The sequence below is a fragment of the Dromiciops gliroides genome, chromosome 4 (assembly GCF_019393635.1).
Source record: "Dromiciops gliroides isolate mDroGli1 chromosome 4, mDroGli1.pri, whole genome shotgun sequence".
NCBI lineage: Eukaryota > Metazoa > Chordata > Mammalia > Microbiotheria > Microbiotheriidae > Dromiciops > Dromiciops gliroides.
In genome coordinates this window covers 391,709,072-391,726,826 of record NC_057864.1, presented here as the reverse complement: position 1 = coordinate 391,726,826, position 17,755 = coordinate 391,709,072, and the positions used below count along the sequence as shown (strand labels likewise).

The following is a 17,755-nucleotide window of genomic DNA, read 5'->3' as shown; positions in this document are numbered from 1 at the left end:
TCCATGATGACACCTGAAAATGTTATGGAAAGGTTACCATACCACATCTCATGGTGCATAGACATCTAATAATTGTGGTAGGCCTCAGGCAGATCGATTCTGACCATGCCACCAGATTGAGTGAAGAAGCCAAGTTAAGTTAAACCAGGTGCATGCATTAGGGCTAACATGACACAGAACATTTTTGGAGTGAGAGAGGAAGAAACTGGACTATGTCCAGCAATTGTGCTCTACATAGCTGCTCTCATAAGCAAACTATGGACTTCCTGAATGTATTTGGCTGTTCTCTCAGTCTCTATCAGGGTATCTTACATGTACCTGTCTCTCCTCCCATTGTACATATATTCTCGCCAGGGCCTGTAATGTGGAGTTGAACCATCTCCATTAAGCTCATTGTAAGAGCAATTAATATCTGAAATGGTAAGTTTCCATAAATCATAAATCTTGTATTAATTTCACCAAAGACAATTTGATGGTAAAAATGCATGCTATACTGCATAACTTAGGAAATACTTGAAATATATATATATAATCCCAAACCATGCCCAGAGTATACAGTCACAATGACATACAAATGATAAATGAATGTAAATGGCTGATATTATTAAACATTATTACAGAATCTTCATTAAGCAAGTAAACCACATCATCTTGTCCATGAATTCTCTATCTAGTACAATGACAACAACAGATACTTGAAATGATAAACAATTTATCAAAAGGAAATAAAACATCAGCGAGACTCAATATGTTCATTAATTGCCTTATAAATCAAGCAATAAGGTTCAATAACCCTTTCTAGAAGATAGTGCCATGTGCTCTTGGTGGAGAAGTTCTTCACCTGTAGGAGGAAAAGCTTGTTTAAGATAAAAGCTTATAATGCTAGAATTTGGGGTACACCACATTTTTTAAACTGATTCCCCAATTCTCTGCATGCCAAAGTGGCAGGGGTTTCTGAATCATCATTGATTCTTCTAATGCTGTCATAATGACCATGATGGTAGAAAATATGGAGTTCTTTAGCATCGGCTTTTTCTGTGCCACAAATTTGCCATAGAGGTTCATTCAACTGGTGAATGATTACATTCAGTTGGTTATGTTTGGCAAAGGCTACAATGGTGTCATTCCCAGCACAAGTACCAGCTTTTTTTCAAATCAGCAACATATTCTTCAAAGGGAATATCTGTTTCTATAAAAGACCTAAAGTCTTCTTTAGGACTGAGCATATAATTAGCAGTTTCTTGTCTGTGTTTGAGATGGTTTTTGGAATGACCTTCTAACTGGTCTCCGAGGGCTCTGAAAAGACAATTTCCATCTCCTGATACCTTACGGAGTTTGAGTCCCAGGGTTTGCAATTGAGTGATAATGCTTGCAAATTGGAACTGTCTATTACCCCTGTGCTCTGTTTGGTTTCTTTGCTCTTTAGCAGCTGGTTGAATTTTATCTGAAATTACTTTACCCACAAATGGTGCAGGCTTCACATGGGAACAATGAATCCAAGATTCTTTTTCTCCAATTTTAACAGCAGTAGAAGTTGTCAATAATACATGAAAAGGTCCCTCCCAAATGGGCTGGGTCCCACTGGCCCACTGAAAATTCTTAATATATACATTGTCTCCAGGACTTAGATCATGCAAGGAAAAGTCTAAAGGACCAGCTTGTACAGCAACTCTTGCTTCATCGAGTTCACATAGCCTAGTTTGTAGTTCCTGGAAGCTACAGAAGTATCACCTCCCACCAGTGATGTATAGACTGGGGAAAAAGTTTTAGCTTGGATAGGAGGGTGACCAAAAAGCATCTCATAAGGAGATATGTGGAGTTCACCTCTTGGTCTACTGCGCAGATAGAATAATGCCAAGGGTAGAACATCAGGCCAATTTAAATGGGTTTCAGTACATAATTTGCCAATCATGCTCTTAAGCTCTTTATTCATACATTCAACTTGGCCTGAGCTTTGAGGGTGGTAAGGAGTATGAAATCTAGGAGTTACCCCCAAGAAAGAATAAATCTGGGAGAAAATTGAATCTGTAAAATGTGTACCTCTATCAGAGTCAATGTATGCTGGTGGCCCAAAGCAAGGAACAATTTCTTTAAGGAGAGCTTTGGCCACAAAGCCAGCAGTTGCTTGTGGGGCAGGAAAAGCCTCCACCCATCGAGTGAGCTGGTCAACAATAACAAGGCAAAATTTATATTGTCCTGCTTTGGGCATAGAAATAAAGTCAATTTGTAGATGTTCAAAGGGTGTATATGCCAAAGGGCGCCCTCCATATGCTTTAGCACAGAAAGCATGTTGATTGTAAGACTGACATGTGGAGCAGCCCGAGGAGATTCGAGATGCTATGTTAGTTATACCTGGTGCTAACCAGGTCCTTCTGAGTCCACAATGCCTTGTGTGCCAAAATGGCCTTTCTTGTGAATAGAGAGGCATACCTGGTAATAGAATTTCCGGGGAAGAAGTGGTTTTCCCTCCAAAGACATCCAGATTCCATTGATCTGTTTAGCCTTGAATCTCTTTTTCCACCTTTCTACTTCAGGAGTTGGGGGGGGGGGTGGTTAAAGAAATTCACTAGGTTAATCAACTCCTGGCTGACTCACCATTACAATGGAAAAGGCAGGTGGTAGGCATAATTCAGAGTTGGGGTTTGGCTCTATCTACATATAGTGTTCCATTTCTCTTTAACCATGCTTCTTTAAAGTTCGATTTATCCCTATGTTACATAAATTGTTCCAAAAGTGTAGGTCTGACCAGGTCACCCCTCTAGTCAATGAACATCAATGGATCCCTGTTAACTCCAGGCCCTATTGGTCTGAATATAGACTGTGGTCAAAAATGGGAAGGGAAGAGAAGGGGAGGGCAGGGAAGGGCAAGGGAGGGTGAAGGAGGGAGAGGGGAGATGAGGGGAGGAAAGGGCGGAAAGATGAGAGGTAATTTGCATTGCCAAAATGGAGGCAAAAATCATTCCTCTTTGCCGAAAAGATGATAATTTACATAGAAAAACTTAGAGAATTAATGAAAATAATTAAGACAATAACTTCAGTAAAGTAGTAGGGCACAAACTATTTCCACAAAAGACATCAACATTTCTATATACTAACAAAAGTCTCAGCAAAAAAAAAGAAAAAAAAAGAGAGAAATTCTATATAACTATAAGCTACATAAGTTCTGGGAGTTAAATTACCAAGACACATATAAAATTTAAATATAAATGCTAGAAAGCTACAGAACAATATTTAGACAAAAAAAGATCTAAACAATTGGAAAGATATTATATGTTCTTGGCTAGGCCATGACAAAATAATAAAAAAATATTTGATTACCTAAATTAATCTACAAATTTAGCACTAAAATTATCAAATTACCAAGGAAATACTTTATAGAATTAGATAAAATAATAACACAATTCATATGATAGAACAAAACGTCAAGAATATTAAGGGATATTAATGAAGAATGTATGAATGAGGAGGACCTAGCATTACCAGGACTTTAAACTACATTATAAAGCAGTAATTATCAAAAAATGATTTGATACTTTTTTAAAAACAGAAAAAGACAACAGGGAAAAAGACCTCCTCAATCACACCCAAGGTAGATAAGCAAGAACTAGACATAAAGGCAGCAGAGATGGTGGCAGAAAAGGGAGTTCCCAAAGCCAAAGAATTCATGACTATGTAGCCAACCTCTCGATGATGCTCCTCTGTATACTTAGTCTATACTGTGTCTCCCCGCCTCCAAAAAAAAAACTTCATTTGTTGCCATAATCATTCTTGAATATTCTCCAGGATGAAATAACTTATCAGAGTTTATGAACTATTGGTATAACCTTCAAGAGCTCAGATCACCTCTAAACCCAATAGTATCAGAGTAAGTTCTTATAGAAGTTATGGAACTTTATAATTTAGTCAACACACAATACTAAAGTGGAACCTTGTATTTGCTCAACTTTTCAGTCAATTGCATGACTATAGAAGTCACCTCTGAAAACCTACCTACTCCCTTCAGGCATTATTTTTATCAAGCATACATTTAAAAAACAGGTTGCAGGGTAGCTTGGTGGCCCAGTGGATAGAGAACCGGCCCTGGATTCAAGAGGACCTGAGTTCAAGTCTGGCCTCAGACACTTGACACTTACTAGCTGTGTGACCCTGGGCAAGTCACTTAACCCTCATTGCCCTGCAAAAAAAAAAAAGAAAAAGAAAAAGAAAAACAGGTTGTATATTCCAATGTCTTATTGAGGTGTGAAGTTGGGCATATGAGCTAATATTGTTGATTTTCCCACTTTTGTTAATAATTCCATTCATTGGTGTTTTTTTTTCCTTTTTCTGGATATCTTTCTCCTTTGAAACATGTTGACAGTGAATTCCATAGTGCCTTCAAGATTGTGTTACTTCCAGCATCAGATACTTACTACCTGTGTGACCCTGGGCAAGTCGCTTTAAACCCTGTTTGCCTCAGTTTCCTCATCTGTAAAATGAGCTGGAGAAGGAAATGGAAAACAATTCCAGTACCTCTGCCAAGAACATCCTAAATGGGGTCACGAAGAGTTGGACACAACCAAAATGACACAACAAATATGAGAAGATACCATATGCAAGTAGTAATGGAGAAGAGAATAGAAAACACCTTGACATTAGAGAAGACCACTCGATAAAAGATGGGATATCTGTAACCCCACCTATTCAAATAAGCTATTGACTCTGAAAATGAGAAATAACATAAAGACACTGATTTTGATTATCAGCATTTATTTGAGATTACCTATTATAAAAGTCACCAGAACAAGAGGACAAAGAGAGTTTTTCAAGTGCTTTAGCCAATATTTATTCTTGTTGCTCCCAGTAATCCATCACCTGCTCTAGCATCTAGTATTTTTTTTAAATCAATGAGATGGTTTAACATATAAATTCATTTACAAAATAAGAGAAAATTACATGAAAATTAAAGGACAAAAAATGGAGAAAAAAAGGTATTTGATTTGCCAGAAATTCTACAACAATCTATTTTCATCCATGATAAGCATTTAAGAACCACCACATTTGGCCTGTAAGATCAATGTGCAAAAGCTACAGTGTTGAAGTACTAGTTTGTATATATGCATGCACACACACGCATGCGCATACACACACACACACACACACACACACACACACACACTCAAGACGTCTAATACCTATACTTTCAGTGGCAATGTCAATGGTTGTTTAAACAATCCTCTACCAAACCACCTGTTAAAAATACTGCAATCCAACCAAAACACTTTTCATTCAAAAGGGCTTACTGACCAGTCACAATTTAGCAATTATAATCTTCATGTCTTAAGCTTTCCTGAATTGTGTTTAATCTTTCTAGATCCTCAGAAATTGTTTTATTTTTGTTTATATGTTGGGGGTGTGCTTGTTTAATTAGGTTGGTTTGGTTTGGTTTTGTAGTGAAAGATATTTTTTTTTAATTTGGGGCAATTTCCAGGTTCGTAGATATTCTAGGACTCTCAAAGTTCCTGAAAACTGGTCTCCTTATAACTATGGTATATTGTATATCATAGGTAAATAGTACTTCCAGAACATCTCCAATCATGTTGACTATACTCAACTCAGCTGGGGCCAGCTTCACTCCTTCCCTACCTGAAAATGGACTGTCCATAGAGCCACCCTGGGCTTTGATCATCTAGCTCTGACCTCATCTTTGGTTCCAGGCTTACACCACAAACCCTTCCTCAACCTCACTACCTCATGTATAATTCCAACCCCCACTCTCCAGCTCCTCAGTCTTCCCACATTAGAATGCAAGCTTCTTGAAGTTAAAGATTGCTTTGCTTCTTTTTATTTATATCTCTAGTGCTTAGCACAGTGCCTAGCACAAAGTAACACTTGATGCTTTATATAGCTGAATGATATATATATTTGAGTTGGATATATGTATGCTATAACATATACCAATTACAGTGGCACGAATGTGTGAGATGCTTTAAATATTTTACTCATGTCCATGTATATTTTTGTTTCCATTTCTTTTACATCAGAAAGACCTTGATTATAGTAAACACATTTCCAGTACCCTGCAGATTCCTAACTGTATCTATTATAGGCATGACATTAAGACATTATCTCATAAGCACATCATTAAATTTTTATGGCAGGATCTCTCTATAATGTGCTATGGACCAAGTCATACTATAACATCATTAGGCCATGTGACATCAGCTCAGGTCAACCCCAGCTTCTATCTGAACCTCCAGCTAAGGACATTCCCTACCTAGAGGGCTAGCCTATCACTTCCCTCAACTCTTTTCCTATTGGACTATCAGCCCTCTGCAACACTATTTCACCTAATGCCATTTTCAATGGAACCAATTAACAATGGTGGGGACAGGAAGCAGTATACCTGCATGATTCCACATACACAAAGGGACTTTGCTAAATGTTGTTCCTATAGTGACTGACCCTTCTCAATGAAGAACTATGTTCATTTTCTCAGACTTGCCATCACTGATTTCTCTAGTCAGAAGTGAGTTTTTTTCTATCTGCAATACCATTGTAGCACGTTAGTTTTTGCCTAATTGTATATTGCCAACAAGTATACGCCATGAGAGAAGGAACGGTGTTGTGGATAAAGAACTGGACTGTGAGCCAGGAAGATCAGGGTGTTCAAGTCCCGACTCTCTGAAATATCCTGGCTAGGTGACCCTGAACAAGTCCCTTAACCTCTCAGTGCCCTAGTCACTCTCTAAGACTACAAATCACATGACACAGTGGACAGAATGCTGGATAAGGAGTTAGAAAGACCTGAGTTCAAATCCTGCCTCAGATACATACTAGATGTGTGTAAATAAGTCACTCACCTTCTGTGTGTCTCAGTATTTTCATCTAAAAAATGGGGATAATAATACCTACCTCCCCAGGTTGTTGTGAGGATCAGAGATAATATTTGTAAAGTGCTTTAAAATCTTAAAGTGATATATAAGCAATAGCTATTGATATAATGATGAGTATCCACTTTGCCACTTAGTGTCTCATGTGAACTTTGGGCAGACACACGCTTTTCCTGGGGCTAGCAAAATATTAACAAAGATTCATAAGCTTGGCACTTGCCTTGAGCTCATTGGTATCTGAGAGTTTGGCTTTGAGCTCGGTGTTCAATTCCCGGGCTACTCTCAGGTCCCTCTGCAACCTCTCCACCATCTTCTGCAGTTTCCTGATGGTAAGGTTGGCCTCATCCTTCTCCACGGCCAAGGCTGTGCGAACCTGCCTCTCTTCTTCCAGCTGAATTACTTTCTGCCGTAGAAGGTTCATGTGTAGCTCTCGGCTCTCCAGTCTTTCTTTCTGAGCCTTTAGCTGTTTTAAGAGGGACAGGGAATTTTCTTTATAACTGAACACTCAGGAAATATAAGTGAATTACTGCCATCACATTGATCTTTATATTTCAATAAGACTCATTTGTACTGACCAAAAAGGTTATTGGACTTCTTTCCCTGATTGGATTTTTTATTCATTTTTTCCAGGAATTAATTTCATGAGCACCGAAGCCCTAGACAAAAGAACCACAGAAAATGTGTAGAGGAGGCAGGCTTTCAACTCTGATTCTCCCTAGCATTAGGTGCATCATAATAAAAATGTGAAATTGCATTTAAGACTACGAAAATGGATTCATCAAGGCCAGACTATAACAAGACGCAGAAAGACTCAATCCTCCGCAAACCCAGTAGCAGCCAACTCTGCACTGATTAATCTCAATCACAAAGTGTTGGGTTTAGTTGGCTACAAAAATTAGAGTTATTATGTTTTTAAATTACCTTTTTTAAAATCACCTTGTTCTTACCTGAAATGCTGGGGAAATTATTTTAAGAAGCCTTGGGTTTCATTTAATCAAAGAATCAATCCTAAGAATTGAAAAGAACCTGAGGAGTCATTTAATCCCACTCCCAACAGAGAGGTGAATCCCTGTAAAAAGCTTGATCATCTATCTCCCCTCTCCTTGAAAAGCAACAGAAGGCTCACTTGTTACTTTTATGAGCAACCTAATTCTATTTCCAAGCTGTTCTAAATATTGGGAGGTTTTTTTATTTTGATCTGAAATCTGGCTCGATCTAACTTCTTTCTTAGCCTGGTTTTGCTCTGTGTGGAACCAGAAAAAAATAACTCTAAGCCCTCTCCCACAAGACAGGCCTTCTAACATTTGATGAAATTATCAAGTACTTCTAAATCTTTTCTTCTTTAAGATGAATATCCAGCATGATGTAATGATAAAATAGTAAGCCAGGAGTCGGGAGATGTTCAGTGAAATCACGGATCAGATCTATATCTATCTAAACATACTCTCACCTGGGAAAAGACTGAGACTTGACCAACTTGGTTCAAAAGGCAATGGGTGGGAATTGACAAGCCAAGCATTGGACTAGTTATAAGGGAAAAACTTTTCTCAAGAATTAGAACTCTGCAAAAGAAGAGGGTCTTTATGCAAGTGGGTGACCATTTAATGTTATATGTTGAAGAGAGGATGCTTGCTCAGTTATGAATTGGACTAAATGGTCAATAATGTCCTTTTCAACACTGAGTTATAACATTGCCTGAGAGGGAAAATTATTACAAATGAAGGAAGATTAGGGAAGACTTCATGGAGGAGTAGAATTTGAATCGGGCTTTGAAGGATAAGCAAGAATTCAACCAGTTAAGAGTGGTAGGAGGACATTCCAGGTATGGGCAATAGTGTGAACAAAGAGACTTACATTGAAAAGTTCAATGGGGATAAAGGGATAAAAGGATAAAGATAATGCTGGAAAGGGAAATTGGTGCCAGATTGTGAAGGGCATTGAACAATGGGCAAAACAGTCTGAACTTAACTTGTAGAGAGTCACTGAAGACTGTTAGACAGGGAAGTGACATGACCACATCTATATACGTTAGAAAGATTAGCAGAGAGTAGATATGAGAAAACCCATTAGAAAGTTAGTATGGGGGCAGCTAGGTGGCTCAGTGGATAAAGCACCTACCCTGGATTCAGGAAGACCTGAGTTCAAATCCAGCCTGAGATACTTGACACTTACTAGCTGTGTGACTCTGGGCAAGTCACTTAACCCTCATTGCCCTGCCCCCCCCCAAAAAGTTATTACAGTAGTCCAAGTAGATAGGGGAAAAAAGACCCACACAAAGGTGTTATGTAAATAAAACGGGGAGAATCCTTTTAGATATGTTTTGAGAGGGAATCAAACAGCACTTAATGACTGATTAGATATAAGAGATGAAGAAGAGTAATGAAGCAAAAGACAACTTCACAATTCCAAAGCAGGTAGAGTGACTGACAGAAAATCAAGTGAAGGGGGGGGAACAGAGTGTTTAAGAGGAAAATATGGTACAATTTTGGATATGTTGAATTTGAGATAACAATGGGATGTATGGATAAAGATGGCCCATCGGAGTTAAAGGCCTCAAATTTGAGAGAGGTAAGGATTAAGGGCATCATCTGAGCAGAGATAGTAGTTGAGCCCTTAAAAGTTGATAAACTTGCCAAGGTAAATCAACCAACCAACAAGTATTTATTACTTGTCTACTATGTTCTAGGTACTCTCCTTAGTGCTGGGAAATGAAACAGAGAATAAAGAGAGCCAAGGATAGAGCCAAGGGCAGAATCTTGGGGAGCGACTAAATTATGGTTTAGGGAAGGGGATGAGGAACCAAGAAAGTAGACTGATTAGAAGTGGCGGAGACATTATAGGAGAACCAAGAGACTGTGGCATAAATAAAACCAAGAAGACAGAATGAAATAATGAGGAGATATTTATTAAGCACCTATCACATACCAAGCAATGTATAAGGCAATGAGAATATTAACACAGAAATGATACAGTCCCTGATTTTTCCCTGCCCTCTATGGGGAGGGGGGGAGGGGAGTGTCAACATACCAGTATACATATTTGTATGTATGTATACATTGTGGCTGTGTGTCCATATATATATATATATATATATATATATATATATATATATATATATATATATATATATATATATATGTGTGTGTGTGTGTGTGTGTGTGTGTGTGTGTGTGTGTATGCATATTCTGCATTGTGTGGCTACATATATACATATGTATCCATGTGCACATATGTCTGTATTGTGTATATAGTTGTATGTGTATACATTGTTTATATGTGTTGTATACACAGTGTGTATATGTCCATATACACACATATAACATACATTGTATAGATACATGTGTTTCTTATGAGCATGCATGTCTGTATATATGTGTGTATACACACATGTGTTGTGGGGGGGAGTAAATATCTATATACAAAATGCCTTTAAAAATAAATACAAGGGGGGCAGCTAGGTGGCGCAGTGGATAAAGCACCATCCCTGGATTCAGAAGGACCTGAGTTCAAATTCAACCTCAGACACTTGACACTAGTGGTGTAACCCTGGGAAAGTCACTTAACCCCCATTGCCCCATAATAGATAGATAGGTAGATAGATAAATAGATAGATAGACAGACAAATAGACAGATTGATAAGTAAGCAAATAAATAAATGAATGAGTAAATAAATAAATAAATGAATAAATAAATAAATGGATGAATAAATGGATGAATAAATAGATGCAAGGTAGTATTGAGGAAGAGGCACTAATAATAAGAGATATCAAAGAAGAACCCAATTAGGGGGCAATACCTGTGCTAAGATATGAAGTATAGGTGAGAAGAGAGTGTGGAAATGCAAAGACATGAAAGAGCATCGTATATAAGAAACAGCAAGATCAGTTTGACTGGACCACTGGAGGTGTAAATGGGCAGTATCGTATAATAATCTTGGAAATGTAGGCTGGAGCCAAGTTGCAAAGAACTTTAAAAGTCAAATAGCAAATGTTTTATTCTAGGGGCAATGTAAAGACTCTGCACCTTTTTGGTTTTGTTTTTGGCCAGACAATGAGGGTGAAGTGACTTGCCCAGGGACACACAGCTAGTAAGTGTCAAGTGTCTGAGGACAGATTTGAACTCAGGTCTTTCTGAATCCAGGGCCAGTGCTTTATCCACTGTACCACCTAGCTGCCCCCTCTGGATCTTTTTGAGCAAGGAAATGACATAGTCAGAGTCATGCTTTGAGAAATTCACTTTGGCAGCTGAGTGATGAGGGAAAAGATAGGGCAGCAAGTCCAATTAGGAAGCTACTTAAATAGCCCAGGCAAGAGATGATAAGGACCTGAATTGGGGTACTGGCCTTATGAGTAGAAAAAAAAGGGATGTGTGTAAGAGACCTTATGGAGGTAAAATCAATAGGACTAGCTTTTGTTTGATATATAGGTAATAACAACTAACATTTACATAGCGCTGTGCTAAGCACTGGACAATTATCTCATTTAATCCTTATGACAATCCTGGGAAGTAGATGCTATTATTATCCCCATTTTACAGATGTAAAAGCTGAAACAGGGATTAAATGACTTTTTCAGGGTCAGTATAAGCTACTAAGTGTCTATGATCGGATTTGAACTCAGGTCTTGCTGAACTGGAGCTCTATCTACTGTTCCACATAACTGTGAAGAATCAAGGAGAATTCAGGCTTGTGAATGTGATTAATAATGGTGCCAACAACAGGAATGGAGAAGTTGGGAAGATGGGCAGGTTTGGGTTAAAAAATGATGAGTCCTAGTCATCACTTCCTTTCCTAAAAGCACATGATCCACTAACAATTTATATCAGAATTTTGCTATGATCAACATAAAGCTCACCAGCCTATGGTTTGCACCGTGTACTTTTCCTTTCAAAAAATACTCCTTTCGCCTGTCCTGTCTTCTGGCACCTCTCCTACTTTCCATGATTCCTCAAATATAGGGCTTCTTCAAGGGATCACTAATAGCTGGTTCAACAATAACACCTCTTAGTTTTGCTTTGTTTTATTTTGTTTTCCAGCATCCCAAGGTGTAATTCATCCAGGTTAAGAGATCTGAACTCATTGAGAGTAAGTAGACACTTACTATCACCCCACCTATCTTTGGCTCTAAAACTTGTTTTGTTCTACCCTTTTCAGTCTGGGGATCATTCTCTTCGACAGAGAATGGTTACTTCCTCTTTTCTGTAATGTAAACCTCCCCCAAGGGACCTATCCTTTCTTCTTCCTCTTCTTAATCTAAAAATAACTTTTAAAGTCCTTTTGATCTTCCCTAATATTTTTTCACCATCCTCAGCTCATTCTGGGCTTTATCTTTCTTTTTTTTTTTCTTTTTTTTTTTTTTTTAGTGAGGCAATTGGGGTTAAGTGACTTGCCCAGGGTCACACAGCTGGTAAGTGTGTTAAGTGTCTGAGGCCGGATTTGAACTCAGGTACTCCTGACTCCAGGGCTGGTGCTCTATCCACTGTGCCATCTAGCTGCCCCCTTTATCTTTCTTGACACTATTCCTAAAGGTTTATGAGAGCACCACTTATGGAGCTCTAAGGGGCTCTGACCGTCATTTAATTTGTTGGCTTACAACATTTTACAGACTGTGTTCTCTCCCTCTCCCATAAAAAAATATCAAAAACAATTCATATCATTTGCAACTGAAATTAATGAATTTTGGATTCATTCATTTGAGTTAATGAAATTTTGGTTACTTCTAAAGAAAATGTAATCATTAAGAAAAAAGAGGAATTCAGTGTCATTGTTTTCCTTCTGAGATTACCTCTGGGGCAGCTAGGTGGCACAGTAGATAAAGTACCAACCCTGGATTCAGGAGGACCTGAGTTCAAATCCGACCTCAGACACTTGACACTAGCTGTGTGACCCTGGGCAAGTCATTTAATTCCAATTGCTTTGCAAAAAAAATAATAATAAGCTCCTTGGGGGCAGGGACTACCTTTCTGAGATTACCTCTGATTTACCCTCTATGTAACTTGCATGTATATAATTTTTTTGCATTGTTTGCATATCACAGTCCCCTAGAATGTGAGTTCCCTGAGAGCAGGTTTTACCTTTCTTTGTATCCCCAGTACTTAGCACAGTGTCTGGCAAACAGCAAATGCTCATTAGAAAATGTGTCTTGATTTATTGAAGAAAAAAATATTGTAATTTCAAATTTTAAACTTAATCACTAGTGTGTTTATGAAGTATAGAGTTCATGCTGAAAGTATGTGACACTGAATAATATATAATGATACTCTAAGCATAATTCTATTCAACTCTATTCTATTCACAACGGAGGTATCCATGTGCTGGAGACATTGACATTCAAAGTTAGCAGTTGGAAATAGTACTCCCTACATTTGTAAAATATACATATATAGTTGAAGGCATGAAAAATTCACTAAAATGTGAATTTCAAATGTTTTCCTTACTTCTTCTAAGTACCTTATAGAGGTTATTATACTTTAAAGTTACGAGGAGAGGCTCATTGTGATTCAGGATCTGTGCCAGGAACCTGCCTCATAGGGGAAACTTATTCATAGTAAGATTTTTTCAATATTTTACTAGGCTGTAAAAGGAAGTAGTGATCATCAGAATCCTTTTAATACTTCACTAACTAAACTTGTATGTATGACCTTTTTATACAGTATTCCATTCTATAGCAAATTATCATATTATATCATATCATATATCATATCATATCATATCCTATCATAGTAGTTCAAGTACCCTATGTCCTTAAAATACGGGAATAATGAAACCTGGAGTACTTTCATCACAGGGTTATCATGAGGATCAAATGAGCTAATGTAAGTAAAGTGCTTTATAAATCTTAAATGCTCTATAAAATTTTAGATATTATTATTATCATTATAGCTAATGGTCCTCATCTCCTTAATTGAGATCTAAGCAAAAAAGAATGGATGCTAGTATAGAGAAAGATGTATTATTTGGGTAGAACCTGGGAAGAAAATGTAACCCAATTTTCCCTTCCTCATGTAAGTGAATTTGTTGTATAAAATATCTCTAAAGTTACAATGATTGTGGTATAGAAAAGGTGCTAGTATATAGTTTCCCAGTACTCAACCATATTTCCCTATTTCTTTTGAAAAAAATAAACACCATGGTTTCCTCCCATTCTTCTTTTCATGTCTGAATGAAAGGGCAGCCTTTCTTCATTCTGTACTAACATAATCACCACCCTTCTATATTTAAGATGAGAAATTACATTTTAGAATTTTTAAAACAAAATTAGCAATCCCACTAAATTCTTGCTCTGATGTTTCATCATGGTAAGGAAGCCAAGGGAAAACAAGTTCTGACAAACCCTACAAAGCTGGGAAGATTTCCAACACAAGCCTCTTACTAGACTAAGTGTCTACCATCCACGAACTAGCGTCACTAATTGGGGAGAGGCTCATCACCAGCATACTGGGCAGCAGGTGATGATTTTTTTCTTTTGCCACAGCAATTTATGAAGCCCATTGAATACCTATCACCCACTTCACCTGATTACTTCTAACCACTTCTATGTTTTACGCAAGAACAAATGAGGTTGCCAAAAGGAATCCACAAAACATTACTAGGGATTGTGAAGTCTTGAGTAAGACTTCAAGTTCGGGATGGTGCTTAGGACCCCTTAGGAACACAGGTAGTGTTTTCATTCGTGTTAAAAGGCAGATTTGAGAAATCAGCAGTTGGTTAAGAAGATGGTGTCTGAAATAGGGTTTGCATTTTTTGACCCATGGCTTCAAGTATAGGACTAATGGGCTGTTCACCGAGGATGACATGTGGTTACAAAGGGTAAAAGTGTAAAAGAATGGTTTTACATCAAAGTAGGAAGTCATATTTGATTGAATGAATGAAAAAGCATTTATTAAGTGCTCATTTGCCAGGTACAATGCTGAGCACTGAGGATACAAATGCTGTCTACATTCTAATAGAGGATATAAAACTTTTAAGGTGGAAGGGGGCTTTGGTCACAGGAATGGTGAGTAGACATGGAACTATAATTATAGAGATATAACTATTTTACCTTTTCCAAAAACAATGGTAGTATTCATTTGATTGCTCTTTCCAAAAGAAGAAGTAGTAGGACAGCAGGAAAAGCCTATCAATGTGAATGGTAGTAGGAAAGATGATAAGATGCCAAGTATGGATGAATGAATAGAGGGATACATGGATGAATGGATAGTTGGATGGGTTGGAAAGCATGACCTGAAGCCAGCTAGTTATAGGAAATTAGGTAACTTTGCACTCAACCACTATATCCAAACCCCTGTCATCCCATGGGCACTACAAAAGGAAAATTAAGTATATCGAAGTTTCAAGAGCCAGAATGCTCCACTTTTACACAGATGTGAAGGATTTCCAGTCTATCAATAGAGAATTTATACAGATGACACCATAGATACCTAGAAGTAGTAAAGAAGTATATCTCAGCCAAATGATCAATAATTACTGATAAATGTGGAGTTAGTGGGGTTTTTTCTTACAACATTTGAGATTCCCCAGAAATTAACTTTTTTCAGCAAGGTTGAGACAGGCCACATTCTTACCTTCCTCTGTAAGCTATGGGCCATGGTCTTGTTTTCAATAACCGCATTGCTCTCAAGACGGACCAGCTGCTCTGCACGAGCTAAAACGGCATCCAGCCGCATGTCAAAGCCAAGTTCAGCAGCCATCTGGTCTAGCTTCATCTTCTCTGAAAGCTGATCCACAAATTTAAGATACTAAACCCCAAAACAAAAATGAAATTGATATAGAAAACACAGTTAATAGGTGAATTGAATTTGTTGGACTTTTCTCTTACTCTCAAGCAAGGAACTAACTGCTAGCTACTTTTTGATGCCTAGATTAAGCAGAACACTTCAATATTAATATTTTCAATAAGGAACCAACAGATTGGAAACAAATGATTGATATATATGTTTTGTTTTAAAAGCTGAGACAGCTACAGTAAATCTATATTTGCACTTATTTTTGTAGGAATATCAGAGTATTCCAGCTATGTAATAAGGATGAGGAAAAACATGAACAGTCTGGAGTGGTATGTATTATATCATATATACACATATATACATATATACAGAGGAAGGGAGAGAGAGACAGAGAACAGAAAGATGAAGAGAACAGAGAGAGAGGGAGAGGGAAGGACTGGGGAGAAAGAGGGGGAAGGATGGGAGAGGAAGTCAGAGAGAAGGATGACAGAGAGAGAAAGAGAGAGAGAGAGAGATGAAAAAGACAGAGACAGAGACAACAGACACAGAGACAGAGTGAGATAGTAGATAAAGGGACAGAGTTGGAGTCAAGGATACCTGAGGCACAAATTCTGTCACTAGGCATGTGATGGGGACAACTCATATTTAGCCTCTCATTATCCTCAATTTTAGAGACTAGAATGTCTCTAAAACTACAGTAGCCAATCAGCATTAACTGAGAGTCTTGAGGGAGTTTCCAAATGGGGACTCCTCATATTGATGAAATAATAGTTCTGGACCAAATTCATGTATACATATGTAAAACAGAGTCAATAGTCTTTAAGTGAAGGCACAAGGGACATTGATTTTAATGTATGGTTTTTGTGATAGCTGTTTCAGTCCCTTTAGTGTCCCTTTATGCTTATTTCTAGGTCTTGGTTATTCTGGAAAGTTGTTATTGCTGGAAGTCTCACCCTTGGATAAGTGGAGCCTTACCATATAAACTGCTTTGTTTACATATTGGATCCATTGCTCAGAAGATGAATAAACACAGCACTTGGACAGGACATTGGCATTCAGAGAGTTGCCATAGACAATGACTATGACAATGTACATAGAAATAACAACAACAAAACAATTGAAAATAAATGCTATGAAATCATGATGACTAAGTGCATCCCCAAAGAAAGGATATGAGAAGCCACCTCCTCTCCTCTTTGCAGAAGTAGAAGGACTTGGGTTATGAAACACTATGGTTAAATGCACACTTTTTCAATATGTTGGTTAATTTTGCTGAATTGGGTATTTTCCCCTCTCTTTTATTCGTTGTTATAAGAGTGGGAGGGAAAAAGAATAAATTGGGAAATGTAGATGATGTTAGAAAATGTGTCCAAAAATTACTTTTAAAATAAATAATAGGCAGCATGGAATAATAGAGAGAAAAATATATCTGCTAATTAAAAAAGAAAGAAAGAAACTGAGTCTCAAAGGGATTGAGTGATTTGTCCAAGGTCACAAAAACATTAAGGAGGATAGCTGGTAACTGAACCCCAGTATTATAACTACAAAAGCAAAATCTATCCATAAGACTTTATTATTTCATTATGTGATCCACATATTTTGAAAATAGTTCAATGACAGTATTTCTATTTAGATATGCTATCTGGGGACCTCCAATACACCCAAAGAAAGTAAACTGTGCTGTCTTCAATGCTAGGGAATGGAACATAATTCTAGAAAATTCCAATCAGTTGTCTCTTGGGCAGCAAAAAAAAATTAGGCTTAAATTGTAACTAAAAGTGTTTATTTAGCCATTAGGGGTAGCATAAGCATTCAAATAAATATGGTGAGCACCAAAATAACGTACAACTTTTCTTCGTATTTTCATATGCAATTCTATGGTCCTTAGATCATAGGTTTTATAGGCAGCCTAGAACATAGATGTAGAACTAGAAGGAATTTTAGAAGTTATTTAGTCCAACCTATTCATCTTATTGATGAGGAAAACTGAGACCCAGATATAAAGTGACTCACTCGAGAATTAAGTAACTGAATTTGGATTTGAACTCAAGTCCTGTGACTGATTTCACTTCTCCACCCACTACATATTATTTGAGAATACATATAATTTCTGAGAACTATTGGAATGTAGTATTGACTTAAAAATGTTTTTCAACTTGCTC

The 17,755-nt window shown here is 37.5% G+C and overlaps 1 protein-coding gene across 1 annotated transcript in view; it reads right to left on the bottom strand.

Annotated features, from left to right (window-relative positions):
• CCDC170 (coiled-coil domain containing 170) overlaps positions 1-17,755 on the bottom strand; it is a 112,324-nt gene that overhangs the window by 16,640 nt on the left and 77,929 nt on the right. The window contains 2 exon segments of the mRNA XM_043963117.1: positions 7,090-7,332; positions 15,432-15,605. Coding sequence (XP_043819052.1) covers positions 7,090-7,332; positions 15,432-15,605 — 417 coding nt within the window.